This window comes from Rissa tridactyla, chromosome 4, assembly GCF_028500815.1.
Source record: "Rissa tridactyla isolate bRisTri1 chromosome 4, bRisTri1.patW.cur.20221130, whole genome shotgun sequence".
NCBI classification, from domain to species: domain Eukaryota; kingdom Metazoa; phylum Chordata; class Aves; order Charadriiformes; family Laridae; genus Rissa; species Rissa tridactyla.
Genome location: NC_071469.1, coordinates 37926702 through 37947090, shown reverse-complemented (window position 1 = coordinate 37947090; position 20389 = coordinate 37926702). Strand labels below are relative to the sequence as shown.

Here is a 20389-nt window from a genome sequence, read left to right as displayed (position 1 = left end):
AAAACAAACCCACCCATGGCACATTATCAGTAATACCACCACAAAAATTCATACTATTTGGGGGAGGGGGCATTTAAAAAGAAGTTTAGATTTACATCTTTTAAAAACACTCACAGAATTATGAAGATTTGCTTGTGAGCACCCTTTTCTGCACAGTTTTATAAAGGAGCATCCACTTCCAGGCCTTCAGAGCTACCGACATAATTTCATGCAACCCCAAATAGTATCATCAATACTGAATCCAACTTAATCCTGGAGATCTTGGAACCTCAGTTGGTAGCAGCCTCTACCACCAGATTGGGCAACTGCTGCTACATGGCTATGTATTGAAATGAATAAACCACACATGAAACATTTTCCTATGTGAAGGAAATAGTATATAATGGAGCTCAGGAGCCTGAAGATGAATGAACAGAACTTTTATCATTAGGAAAAAACAAACCTTAAAAAAAAATTAATAGAAGTAATACATAATCCTCCCTACTTCTGCTGTTGGATATTAGAGCAATTTCTGATCATGCTCTCTATGGAAGTTAAAGGTATACAGATACTACCTGGCTATTTAAACCTCGAGAAGTATCAATCTGAGCTTCTTGTGATATACTGGAATAATGCATGAAGAAAGGGTTAGACCAAGAGAACTTCCTACTTTTTGATGAGCATTGTTATTGCCAAAGGGCATATCCCAAACAGAAGCAATTCCTGAGAAAATAATTTGCTGAGCTGTAATAAGAACTCATTGCGGAGGAAAGCAAAAATAGTCCTTTGGAGAACACCATTTTCCAGTGTAAATAAAGACAACAGAAGCTGCATCCTACCGAAAACACGATACAACCAACCTGATTTTCTTGTTAATGATAAAAGATTGAACAGCATCTTTCAATTTAACTCTTAAGACTGCATTCCTCAGGAATCAAATATACCATTTTATTATATCCACAAAATAAGGGGATATTTGTCTCAGCTGAGGAATATCAAAACTTAAAAAAAAATCCCCTTTCATCACCTAGATCATAGATATTAATGCTGTAACTGGGAAACGACAGTTATGCTTTCTCCACTCTAAAATACCTAATTGTAAGTTAGACAAGAAACAAAATATGTAGAAAGCAGATCCCTTCTACTATAGGATACTCTGATTTCTGCACTGATTGTAATTGCCTTAGAAACAAACTGTGAAGAAGCCTCAGAAAAGCTGGCCAAAATTACTCTTGCCCTTGTCCTGTTCCTTCCTTTGACATGTGACAGTTAATTAGGGTATCTCCTGCAAGTTCTCTACTGAAACGATCTCTTCCTGAAGCACATGGCAAAGATTTGGATCATCGTGCCTTATTTGGGATGATAACATTGATCAAGGCTCATTGTTTGCACCCTCCAGCTGGAAGGCACATGAGGACCTTAAAGCTGGTTTAAAGCTTTTACTTCATCCATTGAGCTTCAGTTGTTGGGATCAAGTTCATGCAGCACAGATTTGCCGAAAAATAGAAAAGCCAATTCTATACCTCCCAGTAGCTGCTCAGGCCTGAAAAAAAAACCAACAGCTGAAACAACAGCTTTGGTAAACTTATTTCTGGTTATTCCACAAGTCTATTCCATACATTTTGATTTTGTTCAGAAAAGCAGCTATACATATAATCGTAGTTCTACTTCAGGAAAGCTTTTTCACAAACATCAAAAACGTTGAATTTTCTGCAGTGCAGAAGTCACTCAACATTGATTTTCAACATTTCTCTAATGTCTTCTGCTTTCACTGCTGAAAGGAGGATGAACTCATAGCCTGTGGGAAGCATTCTGTCTTTCTACAGCAAAGGAAACACATGTTTTTATTTGGGTTATGTTTTTGTCGTCCCAGAGTGGCAAAAAACAGGCTTCTTGCTAGCATTGCTCAAGGGTAAAACCCTGGTATTAAGACCTGTAAGGGTGCTCAGTGGGCCAGTCAAAATGTCTCAAAGAGACACTAACCAGTGTCTTATTTTCCAGAGAAGCTTTTCAGGATAAGCTGCATGAGAACACTAATACAGAGAAATGCTCAGAAAAGAGCTTTCTAAAACACTAAAAACAAAACAAAACCTACAGGGATGGGTCTCTCTAAAAGTCAACATACTTCAAAACACAGAAAGATATGCCACTTTCAGCAGTTAAAAAAAAAAATAAATACAAATAACAAAATAACTAATGCAAGAAAAGTACAGCTTTAAAAAGGTACAGCAGAGAATGAAAGAGAGAGGAGAACCTGAAAAGCTCCTCTAATTAGAAAACTAAGCTTATCAGTTTCCTCCCCAGTTAACCACAACTTACTGCAGAAGAAGGAGAATAAAAGGCACCCACAAGGAAATTGCACTATACTAAACTATAGCACTCTAAATTCATGTCTTTTTCTGGAATAGCTTCCTTGAATAGAACTGTTCTTCATCCAGAATTCAACTAATAGATGAAGGAGAGCTCATGTTTTCTACGTTGCTTCAGGGGAATGAGCATGGATATACCCTCCCTTTGCAGGATCTGCAGGCAGCCATAAGAGAGAAATGAAAGGTAGCAAATTCCTGCACTGCAACCGAGGGACTTCAAAGAAAAACAAAACTGGTTTTCTATCTGTGACAAACATACAATGTGCTTGCACAAGCGTCTCCCTTACACTCTGCAGAGCACCCTAAGTATATGACATAAGACATTTAAAAGCATGTGATAAGGCAACACTACTTCAGCTTCTTCTGAAACCAATTCCAAAAAGTCCTCTTCACCCCCCCAGACAACCTGAAAACAGAGAAGCGCCTCGTCCCATACCAAGACTCCCTCTGCCTGCCTGCAGTCAAGAGGCTGGGGTGGAGGTATGGTCACGGACCAATTTTCAGTGCCCCAGGCAAATGCTTAACTGATTTCTGCAAATCCTCCATTACCTAACGCGGGGTTGTTAACATGCACGATTCTTTTCCATCACCATAGTAACAAAGCACGTACATTTTAAGGTGCATATGGGGGCTCTTCTAGAGGATGTGTCATGTTGAATACAGCTAAGACAATGTAAGATATTTTAAGCTAGACCCCGTTCAGTACAAATACAGAAAGCATGAAAGTACTGTGCTAGAGATCATCACAGGACTGTTTAAGCAGTGGTTACACATCCATTAAAAAGTTTTCTGGAGGCTGAAAGAAGCAGAATATGAAGTAAGATTCAGTCAGGACATTCATCGGCCTTAACAGCCCGATTTTAGACACTCTTTAGACACTTCTTCAGGAACCACAGAACAGAACATAGTAAAAGATTTGAAGAACGATACACTTTACCTACCAATTGCTAAAAAAAAAAAGGATAGAAAAATAGATCTAATTAGAAAAACGTATTTACCGATTAAGAAATGACAAGCAACTGGCATTTTCGTTTCAATGAGAGCTGCAAGTTCTTTGCACTTACATGACTGAAGTATGATACTATTGCCGTAGGAGGACACACAAGTGACACCACAGAAATCCAGGCTTAATTGTAATCCATATGTTAGATGCCTCCACAGCAAATATGCCCATGGATGTCAACAGCCTAACTGGCACCCTGCGACTGCCATGCTAGAGCACATATCCCATAGTAGCATGACTTCTCTTAACAGATGTCATTATCACCTTAAAAGAACCAAACCAAAAGCAAGTTCAACATAACAAATGCATCATTCCCTCAAATAACTTCCCATACACTGTGCTAGAGAGAAATTCCAAATTAGGGGGGGGGAAAAAACCCAACACCAAAACTCCCAACTTTCAGATAAGGATTAAGAAAATCACGCTAGCAGAAAAATATGTAAGAAACAGCATGCTACAAGTCTGGATAGAATTACAGCAATATTACCAACACCTGAAACACTCCCATAGTTGAAATCTGAAGATTAAAGGCTAAACCCAGACTAATCTGCAGAAACAAACAAAAAAACCCGAACAAACTTGTTAGAACATTGTTTTACTTTTCAATACTAGCATTTATAGGATTTTAACGCTTATTAAGATGCAGTCTTCAATTATACAGCACCACCTGTGCGTGATCAGAAGGTGCAGCCCTCCTCTCTGGCACAGGATGAGCAGCAAATGAGGCAAGGGGCTGAAAAATAAGAAAATGGGTGTTTCCTAGTATCGAAGGCTTGAGAGCAGAACCCAGGCAATCTGATTATATTCCTGGCTCTGTCTCATTATCAGAATCATCAAAATTCATACCCCCTGACCGCATGGATTGTATTTGCACAAACAATCTCAGTTCTCAAGCCCAAAAACTCACAAGCACTTAATTTTACAACTTTGCATTCCCTTGGCACACTCATTATGTACCACTGATATCAGCAATCATAATTTCTTCTACAGCTTTTTTTTTTCTTTTTTCTTACAGTCATGCAAAATTAAAGTAAGAGACAGCGACCCCAAAATTTTTTGCATAACATCAGTAGCACAGGTCAGTAGCATTGGAATTATAAGTGGAACTTGTAATGAGATAAATAATTGCCCCCTGAAGAGGGCATAAACATACCCATCTTAAGGCTACCCTACTAGGAAACTTCCATTCTACTCTGGGTCCTAGAGGGAGCAAAGACCAGCGATTAGCAACAGTAACTAGTGCTTAAAAACATGCAGGTTTGGCGCACAAGGTCAGCCACTTACATAGATTAAAAAAAAGCCAAAACAAAACAGGATTTTCCATTTTAAATGTATAGGCCTCAATTCTAAATCCTGAATTAGTTTCTTTACCCCTTTCAAAAATGTGTTCCCATTCAAGGCTCATCATATTATCGGCCTCAATCACAGGCTTCATATTAAGGCATGTTGTACTGGGATCCAGAGTAAGCGCAACAGGCACAGCAAGAAACACCTAGGGCACAGAGCACTTCATCACGTCTGAAAAGTTTTAGGAAGCTACATAAAAATTCCTAAATCAGAGCAGGCTCTGTACTCCCACTTTTCACTACCCTTCCTTAATCCTTTCAAAAGGTTAAGAGAGAGAGAAATCACTTCTGCCCTCAAGGTTTATACCACTTCACCAAAACAGTTCTGCACAATTTCTGAAAGAAAAAAAAAACAAGACTGGCAGGAATCCTCACTGAGAGTTTTATCTTACCAATACTGTGTTTCTTTAGGGAAGGCAGGCAGTCTCAATAGCAATTTTTAATAAACCTGACACTAGTTTTCAGTAATTACTTGTTTTATTAATGAAATTCTTGATACTTCTTTTTGCTACACTTATTTATTCACAGCATTTGACTTCACTAAAACTGAAATAAATCAGTTTCATTTTTGCTTTGACAAACTTCAGTTAGTGTCGCAACTCGTCAGTACAAGACAAAGGAAAAGGGTGATTGTCAACAGTTGTCAGATCATCTTGGGGAAGACCTATTTATTTGGTACTGGTTTTCTGGAGTTTCTTTTTAAAAAAGAAAGAAAAAAGGACAACTCTTCCATAGACTTTCATGATGCCTGCTCTCTCAAACCATCCAAGCCAGCCACCAGCTCACAGGATTTCTTTAGGGGTTCTGAAGAGGAGAGTGTTTGACTCACTGTAGCAGAAGTACGGATTACAAGACTTCCTCACCTAACTAAAACATCACCAATGGCAGTCAGTGGTCAAAATTTTCAAACACAAGAATGGATACATCTGGGAGGGAAAACAAAAAAGATGGAGGAGAAAAAAAAATACCTTTACTACCTCATTTTTAAGATGGTTTAGATGTTTCAATAGCACTCATTTGGGGAATTCTTGTGTAGCACACACATGAAAAATGTTTTCTTCTGAATGGAAGTCTGGTATCAGGCAGCAATGCAGAATGGAGCACAGTAACTGCTGATGTTTCTATGGCCTATTTTCCCTGTTTGAATTGAAGTATTTACTGTCATATGACAGTGAGTTAGTTCTTAGAGAAAAAATGCTTGTGATCTCCTTGCATATATAGATGCATTTATCATCATTCTATTGGGACTGTTTAAAAATTATTATTATTAGTTTTCCCCACCTTATTTGGAGCATTGGGAATTAGGGCCTGCAACTGCGTGTAACAAGTCAGTTATTATTTAATCAGAGACACATTTATAAACAATTTTAGTATTCAAAGCACTTAAATGCAAATGTTTTGTCCCTTACCATATCTAAGATAAAGATTTGTTGCTCCTTTGTTTTGCTTTGTTTTTTTATGTTTTTCTCATCATATGTAGGAGAAAAACAGGGAATATAGAGCACTGAATATAAATAAATGAATATGTTATTTTAACAAACTGATATCACAGATATCGGCATGAACATTATGTAAAAGATAAGCTTGGAAAGATGTGAAAACACAAGCACTTAAAATATCTGCTTACTTCCTACAAGTAAGTGCTGTTGAGTAACACCATCGTCGTAGAGACTGATTGCTATTACAGATATTTTTCAAGTAGGAGAGATACCGTGTTTACCCCGGTACCATATATACATGTTACTATATACAACATGATACCACCTCACCTACGAGAAAAACTACAGCCAGCTAACAAATTTTACTAGATCATAGTCTAAACACTAGCAAAAAAGAAATAATAATCTTCTATTACAGAGTACAGGAAAAGTAAGCACAACAAAAGTATGTATTACTATTGTCTTAAGTCTAGAAATATATGTTAATACAGCATACCAAAAGAGCATCCAGTCCCCTTCCTTCCCTCAAAAAACACAAGTATTGCCGAAGATTATTTCTGCTGAATACCGAGACTGGTTAGAAAAGACACCTAACAAAGTATTAGAAGGTATAAAAAAAAAAAAATGTTGAAAATACGTTTACATCTTCTTGAATTTTAATGTGGAATATTTGTACCACATTAGTCACCAATAATTAAATACATACTTCATAACTAGAAGTGCTTTCAGAAAGAGGAATGAATATTTTCAAGGGAGAGAAAGGAGGAACAAATTTTATATTTTTAGGGATCATTTAATTGTTGTTTACAACCAATTCCAGCCATTCAGTAACTGTGCTAGTTAAAGTTTTCTTACTTAAATGTTGTCGCACATTAGAACAGAAAAGAAAAAGCCAAAGATAGTTCCTTTTTAATATATCCATAAAGAAACTGGCATCCTCAACAACATGTCAACTCCCAGCCATCTTTCAAATTCCTTTAAGGAAACCGCAACGTGTTCCAACCAAGAAAGAAGAGTAAGAGGGAGAAAGCAGACATTTGAATATTAGAGCAAAGCTATTTAAGACAACATACATCGCATGCTGTATCATAGATACTTTACTTGAATCAGAGAGTAAAAACCGAAAAAGACAAAAGGATTTCCTTTGTCTCCTTTTTAAACTTGTATCATTATTCTGAAAAGTATTTTTTATTTCTCGCATTTGTCACATCCCATCAAGTCAATCAGCAGCGCATATGATTTCTCCAGATATACATAAGAATGAGCAAGTAACAAACAAAAATGCCAGTGTTTAGCCTAAAAACCACCAGGAATGGCCTCAACTTTAATCCTATGCCTTCTGATCCTGTCAAGATATATTTCTTTCAAGAAACATCTCTACTTTTGAAACGTACACTAACATTCTCACTGGCACTTTAACACTTCAAGAGCATTAAATTTTGAATGAACAAACACAGGAAACACTTGTCATTTTATAATTCAGACATTATCGCTAGCTTCAGTTATGCTGAAATATCCAGAAAGCATTTTTCTGCAATACCACAGTAATCAAGCAATGTTGCCAAGGTGAACCTTTCTTTAAATAAATAAATAAATAAATAATAACAACAATAATAAAAAACCACTCCTGACTCCCAGATTATGTAACATGCAAATTCAGTTTCACCTTCAAAATATTGTCACATAACATGAGCCAAAGAGACAGCAAGAAGCAGTTCATAAAACCGGAAAAGCCTCCCTGGGACTCTGTAAAGAGCCATTCCCCAAAAAGAAAACATAGCAGAATAGCAATGATTTCATATAATCAATTGGTTTAGAAGATGCTTTCCTGAAAAAAAAAAAAAAAAAGAATCTTACTTCTTTTTACAAACCCTTTATGTTATGGGATGAAGAATTCCAAAGTCTATATATGCTCTAAATAGCAGAAAGAAAATTAGCCTGCTGAAAAGCGTTAAAATCCTCCCAGAACTAATATAACCAAACTAGTTGGCTTTACTTTCTGCAACACGATTTCGTGTTCATCTTTCAGTATTTGGGCATGTAATACAGGGAGTTCTGAAGCACAAATGAAATATAAACAGTATTTTCACAAATATTGAAGGAAGACATAAAGATATCAAGTAAGAATTTTATCTTCAAAATGTAGTTCGGCTTTACTTTTTTCAAATCAACATTTGAGGTTGTTTATAATATTGTAATCTAGAGGCTGTTAAGCACATAGCGTTAGTATACACTCCGTGTTTCTTTAAGTTATAATCTCTTGAATTAAATTATCAAGGAAAATGGAGTATAAAATTACTTATATTTATGTAGCAAAAAAATTAGCATATGACAGTCTGAATCTGTAAAAATACAGTACGTAAAAACAACTCCAAATATAATTTAAGAGCACAAGCATTCCCTGAAAAATTTGAAGAGGCCACCTACAATACCGAGGAAAGTAAACAAGCCAATAAAGCAGTGCTCCTACTTTTCAATAGTAGCAACTCAGACTCCATCTTAAGCCTGTCATCATTCATCCCTACTGAATGGGGACTACGTAATGTAACAATTATTCTTTTACCTAACACTGAAATTCAGTAGCATTTCCAGACAGCAATAAAATCTGCCACCAAAACAGGAATTCGGTACAGTGCTCGCTGACCTGCCTGCTTTGACATTATTATGTTAAATTGCATGAACAGCGAATTGACCTATGAGTCCACAAATCCTACTAATTCCTTCATTTAAAAAATGATATTATTTGTGAGCACCACATTGTGTTCATGCTGACCACACTGATTGCAAAACACCACTGAGGGGAAAAAACTAATTATCTGGAGGTATAGAAATACTCTCATTTAACTAATACCTAACTGACAAATACAATAACATCATTACGAGGACAATGTAAAAATCACAAAAAAGATTCATCTGTGGGAATCAGAATTTTATAAGGCTGCCTGCCGTACATTCATGACTGACAAGAAACTTAACAGTCCTTAATGCAGCTTTTTAATTAATCTTTCCCACCATCATTGAGAATTTAACATTATTAACTGAGGTCAAACTCTGAACACCGCAAATATTTATATCTTACTCCACAAGATGAAGTTTTATAAACAAAGAATAATGCTCAATTACCAGAATATTCCCAGTAGCCACAATGACACAAAATGCATTGCAAAGTACCCGTATTCGCCCTTATATGCCAAGAGATTTGTTAATGAATTCAAGGCCATTGATGTCATCAATTATACTGATAAAATTAAACACAGTGAACTTTTGAAAAACGACGAATTTCAATTTGTAGATCTGCCCTATTTTCACAAATGGTTTATTTGGAGTTTCAATCATATTTCCCAATCACTTAAAGTGACACACTCATGCTATGCGCAAAATCAACCAAAGAGGAACGACGACTCTGGCCTCACCAAAAATGCTGTCAAAAAAGCAAATGAAACAGAGAAGAAAAATATTTTTCTTATTTTCTTTTTCTTCTGATATTTTAACAACCAAAGTAAAGAAGAAAAAATCTGTTTATTTGAGAAAAAGCACCGTTTATAGTGCTTTGTAAGGTTATACAGATTTAGCTCTACAACAACAATGAATTAACTCACACGAAATACTGTATGTATCCTTTCTCATTCTAAGTAAAGATTAGTTATCTTTAAGGTATTCTCTCAGGTTGCACTAAAAATGAAGCCCTCTCTGCTCCACGAATGTATAATTAAGGATCACCTTAGTGTAATTTGTTAAGATAATGAAACAGTGCATTCATGAGCAGCGAACATCACCATTTTAACACTGGCAACCACAAAACAGTTACATCAAACTGTCTGCTTCGGAGATCCTTCATCACTAAGTTACACTCGATTTTATTTTTTGAAAGATTTCAAAATACTTAAAATATTGACCTCTAAACAGTCCATGCCATATTAAAAACATTTCTCTGTTATTCTGATATTTCAGAGGACTCTTCAGCTACGGCAAAGGTTAAGGAGAAATGGCGATAGCTAATCCGCTGTAAAATTCTCAAAGTAAACAGACAAAAAATGAAGTGCTTTGCTGATTTCTATCGATTTAGTTGTCTTCACTGTCACCTGTATTTTATAACAGGCAACATTTTCAGATGTCTCGCTAGGTATGACTGACTTCCTTCTACATTATGTCGGTATCTTGCAGATGCAAGACAGAATTCAATAAAATGTAGATCAACCCACATGGATTAACATACTGGTCTGAAAACACGTTCACAATAATGAATTTGATTTTCAGCATTTTATTTTTGAGTTAGTATTTCGGGGGGTGGGGGGGATATTTCAATGTTTTATGAATAAAACTCTTCCCCGCTTAAATGTTGGGCAGCACAGGCAGAAGGTACTTCCGAGCTAACGCTTCTCGATAGGAAAAGGACAAACACAAACCATAAAAACAACTCCCCCCCCCCATCCCCCCCTCCCGCCCCCGCATCTTTACAGCGATTTCCCATGCTCGCAGCCATGAGCCCTCTTTCCGCTGCCCTCTCCGAGAAACCTGCCGGCCCGGCCGCCTCTCCCTCCCCAGGCAGGTCTGATCCGCCGGGCTGCTGAATGCAGGCACTGTACTGCGCTGTGAATGGACGGACAGCCAGGTATTTTATGAATGGAGCGGATCACGTGCTCCCAGCACCTCCCCGAGCTGATATTTCCCACATAACTGTGTCAACAAGCAGCGAACGGCACATATTAATACAGCAGGTCCCGGGGACCGTCCCCCGCCCGCCGCTGCCTGCAGCCTGGTCCTTCGCACAGCAGCGGCAGCCGCCGTAGGCCCTCGGCAGAGGCAGGTTTTGCCGCAGGTCAGCGGTGATGACAGCACTTTTTTTTTTTGTTATTTTTTTTTTTTTTTTATGAATGGAGATTGTGGTATGCAAATGAGAGCGATTCACAAAAAAGGAAACATGGCGGCGGCCCCGGCCGCCGGCCCCGCGGGCGCCGCAGCGGCTCCCCTCTCCCTCCCTCCCTCCCGCCCCGCTCCTCTCCGCGCCCCGCGCAGCCCCCGGCTCCGCTCCCCCGCGGGGCTCTGCCCGCGCCGCGCCTCGGGGAGCAAACCGCCCTCTTTTCGGGAAGCTGCCCCGGGAGGGAGGGAGGCAGGCAGGGAGATGGGAAATCCGCCGTTCCGGGCGGAGGAGCCGCCCGCCCCGCCAGCCGGGGCTGAGCCCCCCCCCACCATCACCGCTCCCCACCGCTACAATGGGCGCAGCGCTCTCTCCCTCCCTCCCTCCCATCGCCATGGCCGCGGCCGGCGCCCGCATCATTCATAAAATCAGCCTCGGCGAACACCGACACCACAAACCGTAACGCCAGAGCTCGGAGACTGCAGCGATCAACCTTAAACTTCTTCATCACAGGGAAAGTTTCAAAATACTTCATGTTTGGGTTTTTTTTCCAGTGCCATAAAGAACTCGGATGTTTTCTGACAAATATTTATCTCCTCCGACCCCAAGTGTATTTCAACGACAGATTACAGGCAGGGGGATACAGCCGCACACACATTCTCTGGATTTCCTCCAAACCAGTCACATTAAAAATATTAAGAGATCCCTGAACTGTCCCCTTCCTCTTTTTCTTTTTTTTAAAAAAAAAGAAAGAAAAAAAAAAGAAGTCCCAAGTGCTCATTAAAAGGAAAAAAAAAAAGGCTTTAGGGTAGGTTTAAGCTGTATTTACACTGACTGACTCATCCAATTAAAATTCAGGAGCAGTTTCCTGCAGGATGAAGCTCCCACACACTAGTTTCCATGTGAAATATCTACAAGTAATAGGATATTATCAGAGGTGGTACGTGCCGATACCTCTCTGGGCACTCAAAAACCAGCCTCCCCCTCCAAGACACCATCATTACCTGCCCCGTTTCCTACGGGGCTTTAATTAAACCACGCTTTGCTGGCCGCTGGCTCGCAGCCCTTCTGAACCGAGCTCCTTCACAAAGAGGGAGCTTCTGGGCTTCCATGTACGCGAAGCAGCAATGCGCAGAAGGCGCAGAGGGAGGCCAGGACACGTTCGAGCGGGGGGGACCCGCCGAGCTCCAGTCCGACCCCGGGGCGGAGGGGAGAGCCGGCAAGGGATGGGGGGGGGGAGGGACACGGACGGACGACGACGACGGGGACCGGCCGCTTGCTTACTCGTTGTTAGAAGTCGCCGTCTCTTCGCTCATTTTCTCCTCACCGCGATCCGACAGGCAGACGGAGCAGCACCGACGCAGGCAGGGCGCAGCCAGAACTCACCAGAAACTTCACCATTGTTACCCCCCCCCCCCGGCCTGCCGCCCCCGGCCAGGGCACGGGCAGCGCTGGGAAGTGAGGGAGAGGGAAAGGGGAGAGGCGGGGGGAAGCGATCTTTATCCTGGAAACACGAAATCCTGTTGTCCGGCGCTGGAGCGTATTTCCCCCTGTCTTTAGAGATGATGATGATGAAGAAGAAGGTAACGGTGGAAACAGCAGCAACAACCCCGGGTCTTCTGCTCTGGAGCTGCTCCCGGTTAGAGGGGAGCGGAGCGGCGGCGGCAGGGGACGGCTCCCCGCCGCAACAAGCTGCGCCGCACCGTCCTCCCGCTGCAGCTCATCTCCCGCTGCAGCCGCCTTCGCTGCTGCTGCCCTCCTCTTCCTCCTCCTCCTGCTCGGCCGCCTCCCTGCCCGCCCGCCTCCCGCGCCCAGCCGGGGCAGGCGGCGGCGGCACAAATTCCTCCAGACACCGGAGCCGCCACAGGCCGGGGCAGGCGGCGGCGGCAGGGGGGGCGGGGAGGGAAGAAGGGGGGAAAGGAGGGGGGCAGAGCGGCTCGGCGGGGCTCTCCCACCCCCTCCGGAGTGAGGCCGAAGCGCTGCGGAGGGCGGGCGCGCCGGCCCCGAGGAGAAGGCTGGCGACGGGGGGAGGGAGGCGTTTTAAACCAGCCTGGGGGTGGGAAGGGGGGGACGGACGGAGGAGGGGGGGGGGGGAGAGGGAGGAGGATGCGTCACGGCTGTTTGTGTGAGGAGCGGAGCGGGGAGGGAGGGAAAGAGGGAGGGGAAGCGGAGCTGCCAGGGCGAGAGAGGCGCCCCCGGCCGCTGGACGAAGGAAGGAGGGAGCCGGCGGGGAAGTTCAGCGGCTGCGCTCCCTCCCCGGCAGCAACTCCATTAGCAGCGGCCGCCGCCGCCTCGGCTCCTCGCCGCCGCCTACCGCCCCCTCCTCACAGGAAAACTGGGCGGAAGCGTTGACTTCAAGCTCCTTCCGCCGCCACAGCTTGATCCAAAATAACCGCAGGGGGAAAGGGAGGAGGGAGAAGAAGGGAAGAGCGGGGGGGGGGGGGGGAGGGGGAAGCGATCCTCTGCCCCGCCGCGGCCGCTCGGCTTTCCTGAAAGTAGTTCCCTCCTTCCCGCCCCCGGCGCTGCCTCACGCGCTTCCCGAGGAACCGCCGCACACGCAGGCACGGCGCCGCGGAGGGATACGCGCGCTGCCCCGCCGGCCCCCGCCTTCCTGCTCCGGGAGCGCGGGGACGGGCGGCTGCGGGGGCCGCTCCTGATGTGGGCCCTGACGGCCCCGGCCCAGCGACCTGCCCGGACCGCCGGGGCCGGTGTAGCGGGAGCGGGTCCGGCCCGGCGGGTCTCTGGGCCCGCGGGCTGGCTTTTCACTCCTCGGCTACTTTTTGTTAAGCCGAAGTGAATGTAAACGCCAAGCGTGCGGCGGCCGCCGGCGGGTGCGGGGGGCTGGCGAGGCGGGACCCGCCGCGTCCCGTTCCCGCGGACAGCTGGCGGCGGTGGCCCCTGGACCGCCGGGGAGGAGGGGCGGGGCGGCGGGTCGGGGAGCGTGGCCGCCTGAGCCCCGGTCCGCCCCGCGTCCCGCGGTACCGTGCGGGGCTGCCGCCGGGGCAGCACCTGCCGGGCTGCGGTGCCCGGCCCGCCCTAGCCCAGTGTAAGGAGAGGCCGCGTGTAATTAGCTCCCGAGCTCTAAATGCGGGAGCGGTTGTGAGCGGGCGGTGGGGCGGGAGGGTGCGCGGGGCCCCGGCTTGGCCTCTGCCCCCGGAGGCGCAGGGGGATGGAGGCGTTTGCGGTGGGTGCCGGGGATCGGCGCCATCGGGGAGCCGCAGCACCCCGAAACCGGGTCCCTTCTCGGGAACTGACACGGGGAAGGTGCTGCCTCGTCTGAGGGAGAAGTGGAGCGGTGCTGCAAAGCCCGAGGACTCAAAAAAATCATGAGTCAGACCATCAAATAAATTAGATTATAATAAAAGATTATATTGTGGTTTTGTCTGCCGGTTGGGTTTTGATTTCTTCCTGCCTAGTGTCTCTATGCGTGCCTGCCAACTGATACCTCTCAGTGTCGAAACCTATGGAGTAAAATACTGTGGCGCTACTGTAAGAGACACTTCCCTGATGCACATTCATTATTCTCGGCTTCCCGTGAACTTCCTCACTTTTCCGCAGCTGCTCTCCAAGAGCCTTCGCTGTCAACTCTAATCCCATTTTAGTTTTTCCCGTAACTGCGGGGTTTCTTTCCAGCTCTGGCAGTGTCACAGGAGCAGGGATGAGCGGTTCTCTCTTCCTGTTTGAAAAAGATGGGGCGAGCTCCCCTGGTGATAATAACGTGGCTGATTCCCACACTACCATTAGTTGGCTGCTTTTCCCAAGGAAGGGAGAGACGGGGACATGGGAAATCGGGAGGAGTTGTCACCATTTCAAAGAAACCTGGAGTGCCCCATCTAATTGTAGGCCAGACTACAAACTTGCAGCATCCGTTTGAATGCACGGAAGCAGGGTGGTATTGCATTTATCAAGGGTATTTGTTAAGGAAATTCTTCCTTTTCACATAAGGTTGAAGATACAATATGTCCATGGGTCTTAACGATGTCCAAAAATTTTTCTTGAAGATTTTTCCTTTTTCTGTGTGATGGAAAACTATAAGAAAATGTTGCAGTGAGGAGAAAGCATATATAGTTTCAGGCAGGTTTTTATTTTGAGGGCTAGTTAGTTAAAGCATTTTAAGCATAAATTTATTTTCAGCTTATAGCAGTCGAGAAAAGGCACGTTTCATTTCTAGATGGTTTATGTTCATTGCAATGTTCCTATGGTTCGAAACTCCATGTTTGTATAAGAGGGTTCTCCCATACGCATAATGGAACAATTGCAGTAAACTGCTATCACGCTTTCTCTCATAAAGGGCCTAAAACATGTTTCAGGCAGCACACATCTCAAACCTACTGTAATAATGCTTGATTCCTTATCTGGGAGACTTTTGGAGGAAAATTTCCAATTGTTTTGTAAAAACTTTTTTTTTTTTTTTTTGTAAAAGAGTATGCTCAAAAATGGCTCAGTTATTTATGGCACAACCGCATCCAAACACTGAAAAGACATTACGAACCCATTTTTGTACAATTTTACAATTCACATGAATCAAATTGAGTATTTGGTGGGACCCCCCTCAAGCGTTTTGAAACTGAGCTGTGGAGGCATAGTGTTATTCACTTAGCAATGAGAATCCTTTCCGAGAACTTCCTGTCTTGTAACTGGCAGATAACGTGACTTCCCGCTAATTTAATTCTCATTTTCTACTGGCTTCAAAGTTGAAATATTTAACGTTCTGTAAACTAATGGTTTTATTGAGATAATTTGATTAATACAATCCTGTACAAGAATACTCAAGAATCAGCTCAGTTTGTCAGGTGGGGGTATAGCTCTGTTCAGGTGCACCTGAAGACACATGATGATGACCAGAAAGAACATTAATCTGTGTTTTTATTTTAAATTTCCTTAAATATATTTGATGTAAAAATAATATTTGTCATGGCAATTCAATAAAATGAACTGTTTCGTAATAGACTACAAAAAATTTCAAATAATTTCAGTCTCCTTAAGGTTTCTGTGAGTATCTTTATTACGCATAAAGTGTATTCAGTTGTCAACTGAAGCCGTGAGACTCATCCTGCGATTTTTAATTGTCTGTGTGGAGCAGATAAGGGGAGAAGGCCCCACCGCTTCTTCACCTGTGGTGGCTCTTCAATTTCTGCAAGCAGTCTCATGCTGCGGTCTGCGTAGCTGAGGTCTTGCGAACAGTTTCTCCCCCTTCACCCGGATATCACGAAGAAGACAGAAAATCTGTGCTGGTCTGTGCCTTGATTTTGAAATCCTGTTTGCTTTCTTCTGCCCAGGTTGGAAAGATCAGAGAACACGATCTTGGAGTACCAGCGTCTTTTGTACCTGCAGCAGTTGGTTTCAGGGTCTTCTAGGTTCATTTTTTTGGAGCAGAAAGAAGTGATTAGGTGTTTTCAACATAAATGGCTTATTTCAGAAGTATGAGTGAGCCTTGCCAGTGCAAACAAGGCAGGAGCGGGCTAGGGACGGGTGACACCGTTCAGAAACCTCAGACAAATGGCTGCTCCACGTCCTGCGTGCTTGTCTTTGTATTGTCTTGTCTTTCTTCATACATTCTGTGTCTCTCTGCTTTTTGATGTTCCAGACTTTACAATTTAAATATCCTGAATTGAAATCTGGCCTTCCTGCACACGACCTGGAAAAGATAACTCTAAAAATGCAAGCTTCTGGTGCTTTTCACTAGAGCTACTGAAGTGCACTCACTCAGTGTAGGTACAGGGATGACTTCTTAGCTAGAGAGAAGATATGCCCAGTATGGAACGGGGCAAATGCGGTTAAAAATGATGATTTTTTTTTACATTGCTTTTGATGTTTTCCTAGATCCAGAGCCTTAGTTGCACTTTACAAAAACTACTTGATACCTCAATGCCGCTGCTCCGCTGTAACATTTTGCTAGCCGTGGACCTCTGAGGCGCAAGTATTCTCTGGCCTTGCTTCCAGAGACCCTTTTAAATGAGAAACGGGGAGGCAACGGTTACTGGTAATGGAAAATGCAGGCAATGTATGTAATTAGGAAGGCATGTAATATACAAGGAGAAATTTCTGTAAGCGAAATAATCATTTGTATTCTGAATTTCTGTATTCTTGTAATTTGCGCACATGTATGCACCCCAAAGTCATCAGCGTGTGTCCTTCTGTAACTAAAACTAGTCTTAAAAATGCTCAGTTAACCAGGACTAATTATGATGAGGCAGCAGTTCTGCTCTATGGTACAATAACAGGATTCCTGTTATTTGCCTGAATGCAGAGCCAGCGTACGTTCAGCCCAATATCCTTGTTCATCACTCCTTCGCACGCGTCTGTGTGTATCTGGGAATGTCTCTGATGAAAGAGGTGGTCAGGAGTGGCCGTGGAGTGTAGCAGGACTCTGAGTCTGCGGCAGAAGACTTGCTTATATATAGAAGACGTATTAGGGGGGTTAGGTTGCATAATTCTGATCGACATGGCATTCAGATCTTAGAATCTGTAATAGGATCAGTGGAAGTTAAGTAATGCCATCCAGATTAGTCGGTCATGGCAGAACTTAAGTGACCAGTTCTTACTTGAGGTTTTAACTCCTAAATGTGGAAGTTTTGAACCCCGCCTCTACAGAACGCAGTGATGCTTATATTCGTATCCAGATGCTAATGACAAATTTACAAAAAATGGAGGTCGGACGGACGTTCTGCCATTTTGAGGAAAATTATTAGAGGTCATTTGGGAAATTCTTCTGTAATAGCTTTTATTCGGAATCCTAGAGTGAGTTAAACACTGGGTCATCACTACACACATCTTAATAAGGATTTAGCTAAACTGAGCTGATTAAATCTTTGTTAGTATTTCAGCAAAATCAGATTTTGTTAAGTTCTAACCAGGAATCCTGTTATTGCATACAGGATAAAAAAGTTGCCCTACTTGATGCTACTCTCTCAAAAAATGTTTTCCAGCAAGATACAAAACCATGTTAGGGTCAAATCTGTATCAATTCCAATGTGTTTGAGATGGATCTATCTCATCAGAATATCAGACTTTCATGAAATATTGCAGTTATTGATTTGTAATAAGCTAGAACTGTTTATACTAGATAGAAAAATGCTAGCAATCACTGCTACGTGTTGGAAAAATGGAGACCCATGTGGGAGGATGGAGGGGACATCTTGGGTGATTTCAGATGTGTCGGCTCTTGTACCTTTGATGTGGCTGATGTGGTTGACGTGCACAGCAATCGCAGTGGTGATCGGTGGTATCGGTTGTTCAGTAACTTTAATCTGTCCTTTTTGGGCATGCTCACAGGATGATTTGGGATAAGCGTTGGTGCCTGCTGGCCAGCAACTGGGAACAGATTCATTGCAGTCATTTCAGTCTATGAAATAGGAACCGGAGACACATTTCTGTTCCATATGCAGAAATGTGTTGTCTAGGGGAAACTGTGGTCTAATGTGCCAAATGCAGAATGACCCGTCAGCAGTTCTGGTTCTCCTCCCAGCCCTGCCACCCCTGTGTTGTGCGATCTTTGGCAATTCATTTAAAAATCTGCGGGGTATGGCGCGATTGAACAAGGGCTTGCAATGTATTTGAAGAGATTTCAGCTGAGAGGCTGTGGTCAGTTGTATGCAGACTTTTAATTCATTTCAGGGAACAGCTGGGAGATTAGTTTCAACCTACCACTGCAGGGGGTTAAAGCAAACCTGTTTCTTTTGCAATAAAATGAACAAGGAGCATTTACACAACAGTTTAATATGTTCAGCCACGAGGAAGTAGGTTCCTACATCGCTCAACTTCCATGGAGGACAATTCTTACTCCACCTTGATTTCGCGCCCTTCTAGAACTGAGGATGGAAATATCTACCATGTTTTTAAAGGTGCCTCAGAGATTCAAATGGATACATAACTCTCTCAAGATTTTCCATTCCAATAGAAGCAGAAAGGAATCAGAAATGGATACACAAGTTCTGAATGGAGTGTTAGCTCAAGTGAATGTTGCACACAGTCTTCGCTTTGGAAAATAGACTGTGCGGTACCAGGATTGCAAAGAGAGAACTTGCCTTGCTCCACTTCAGATGCCCAGTTACTGCAGTATCTTCTTCCACCATGCTTACTATTGCCATCTTATTGAAATTGTTTAATTTAAAAGAACGTTAAAACCTGAGACTTTCTGCATTGTGCTTGTTTCTTTTCCTACAAATGGGCTTGTGCCGCAAACCAGTGTGACAACTAAGCTGTATGTGCCATTATATCTAGGAGCCACACAGAGTTGTGTTAAATTAACTAATGGCATGATTATACCATCAAACAAATTCAATTAAATTGTTATACATGCATGATGCCTCTTGTAGAAAAACTCAGGGAAGGAGAGCAAAAATTTAAAAGAGCAATATAAACTAATTTAAAAATCAAGCATCCAATATAGAAGGTTTTTTGGTATTTATACTGCATGTTTCCATTCCTCCCTCTTTACTTCGAAGCAAATCCATCCTTTTATTTTAAAAAATCGCTGTCTTTCTTCTCAAGTAATGGAGATTATGAACATTGTTTTAGCATTGTAGTGTAGTTCAGATCAGGGCTATTTTAAATTCCAGTTGCCTAAGAGATTTTTCTTTTGTCCAAGAAGGTCTTGAAGCAAAAAGTCCTCTTGCTTACTTCCCCAATTCAGGCTCATCATGTGGAACCCTAGAAACTCACTGCTTCGAGTTGTCAGCACTCGGACTGGGTTGTGTCTCTGGTTTAGTGACTAGCTTAGAGCAGACTCCCGACTTTTAGATGGCTAAACCAACCCTACTTACGAGTGCTTTCTGTGCTTTAAAAAATGATCAGTCTAGCAAATTGGTATAATACTCTAGGGTCTCTCAGCTCCTGAATGGCTGTGATGGCTCTCAGCTGAGAAATAAACCAAGGTGCTGATTAGCAGTGTTTATTAAAAGCCCTGTGGCACTTTTTGCCCAAGCTGGCTATAGATGGGTAATCACATCCACCGTTACATAACGAAGATAAACATTTCACGGCGTTATAAACTCTCCTGCTGTGAAGCATAAGCCACCCACCAACCGCCTGATTTTAGGAAGAACCCTCTCTATTACATAAGTGTTCAGTATGGGGGTTTCTTGCACCTGCCTCTGAAGCATCTGGTACTTGTCACCTTCAAAAACAGGATTCGAGACTGGATGGACAACTAATCTGAGCCAATCTGGCAATTTTTATGTAACCGAAGGCTCGTTGTGACAGGAGAATGTGTCATAGTTCTCGCTGATGGATCTGCCGAGTTCCCAGGGCTATTTAAAATATGTATTGTATGCTCTTCCTTAAAAGTTCATTTTTAAGCTGCTTGATTCAAGGTAATATTGCAGGAATCGCTGTACAAATGTGCAAATGAGTGGGTCTGTATTCATATGTGTGATTGTGGGTGACTTTTAAGT

At 43.0% G+C, this 20389-nt stretch overlaps 1 protein-coding gene across 1 annotated transcript in view; it reads right to left on the bottom strand.

The window, feature by feature from the left end:
* Positions 1 to 12894, bottom strand: part of SPRED1 (sprouty related EVH1 domain containing 1) — a 62749-nt gene extending 49855 nt beyond the window's left edge. Inside the window, exon 1 of the mRNA XM_054200003.1 lies at positions 12279 to 12894. Coding sequence (XP_054055978.1) covers positions 12279 to 12310 — 32 coding nt within the window. The 5' untranslated portion in view covers positions 12311 to 12894. The remainder of the gene's footprint in view (positions 1 to 12278) is intronic.
* Positions 12895 to 20389: the final 7495 nt, after the last annotated feature.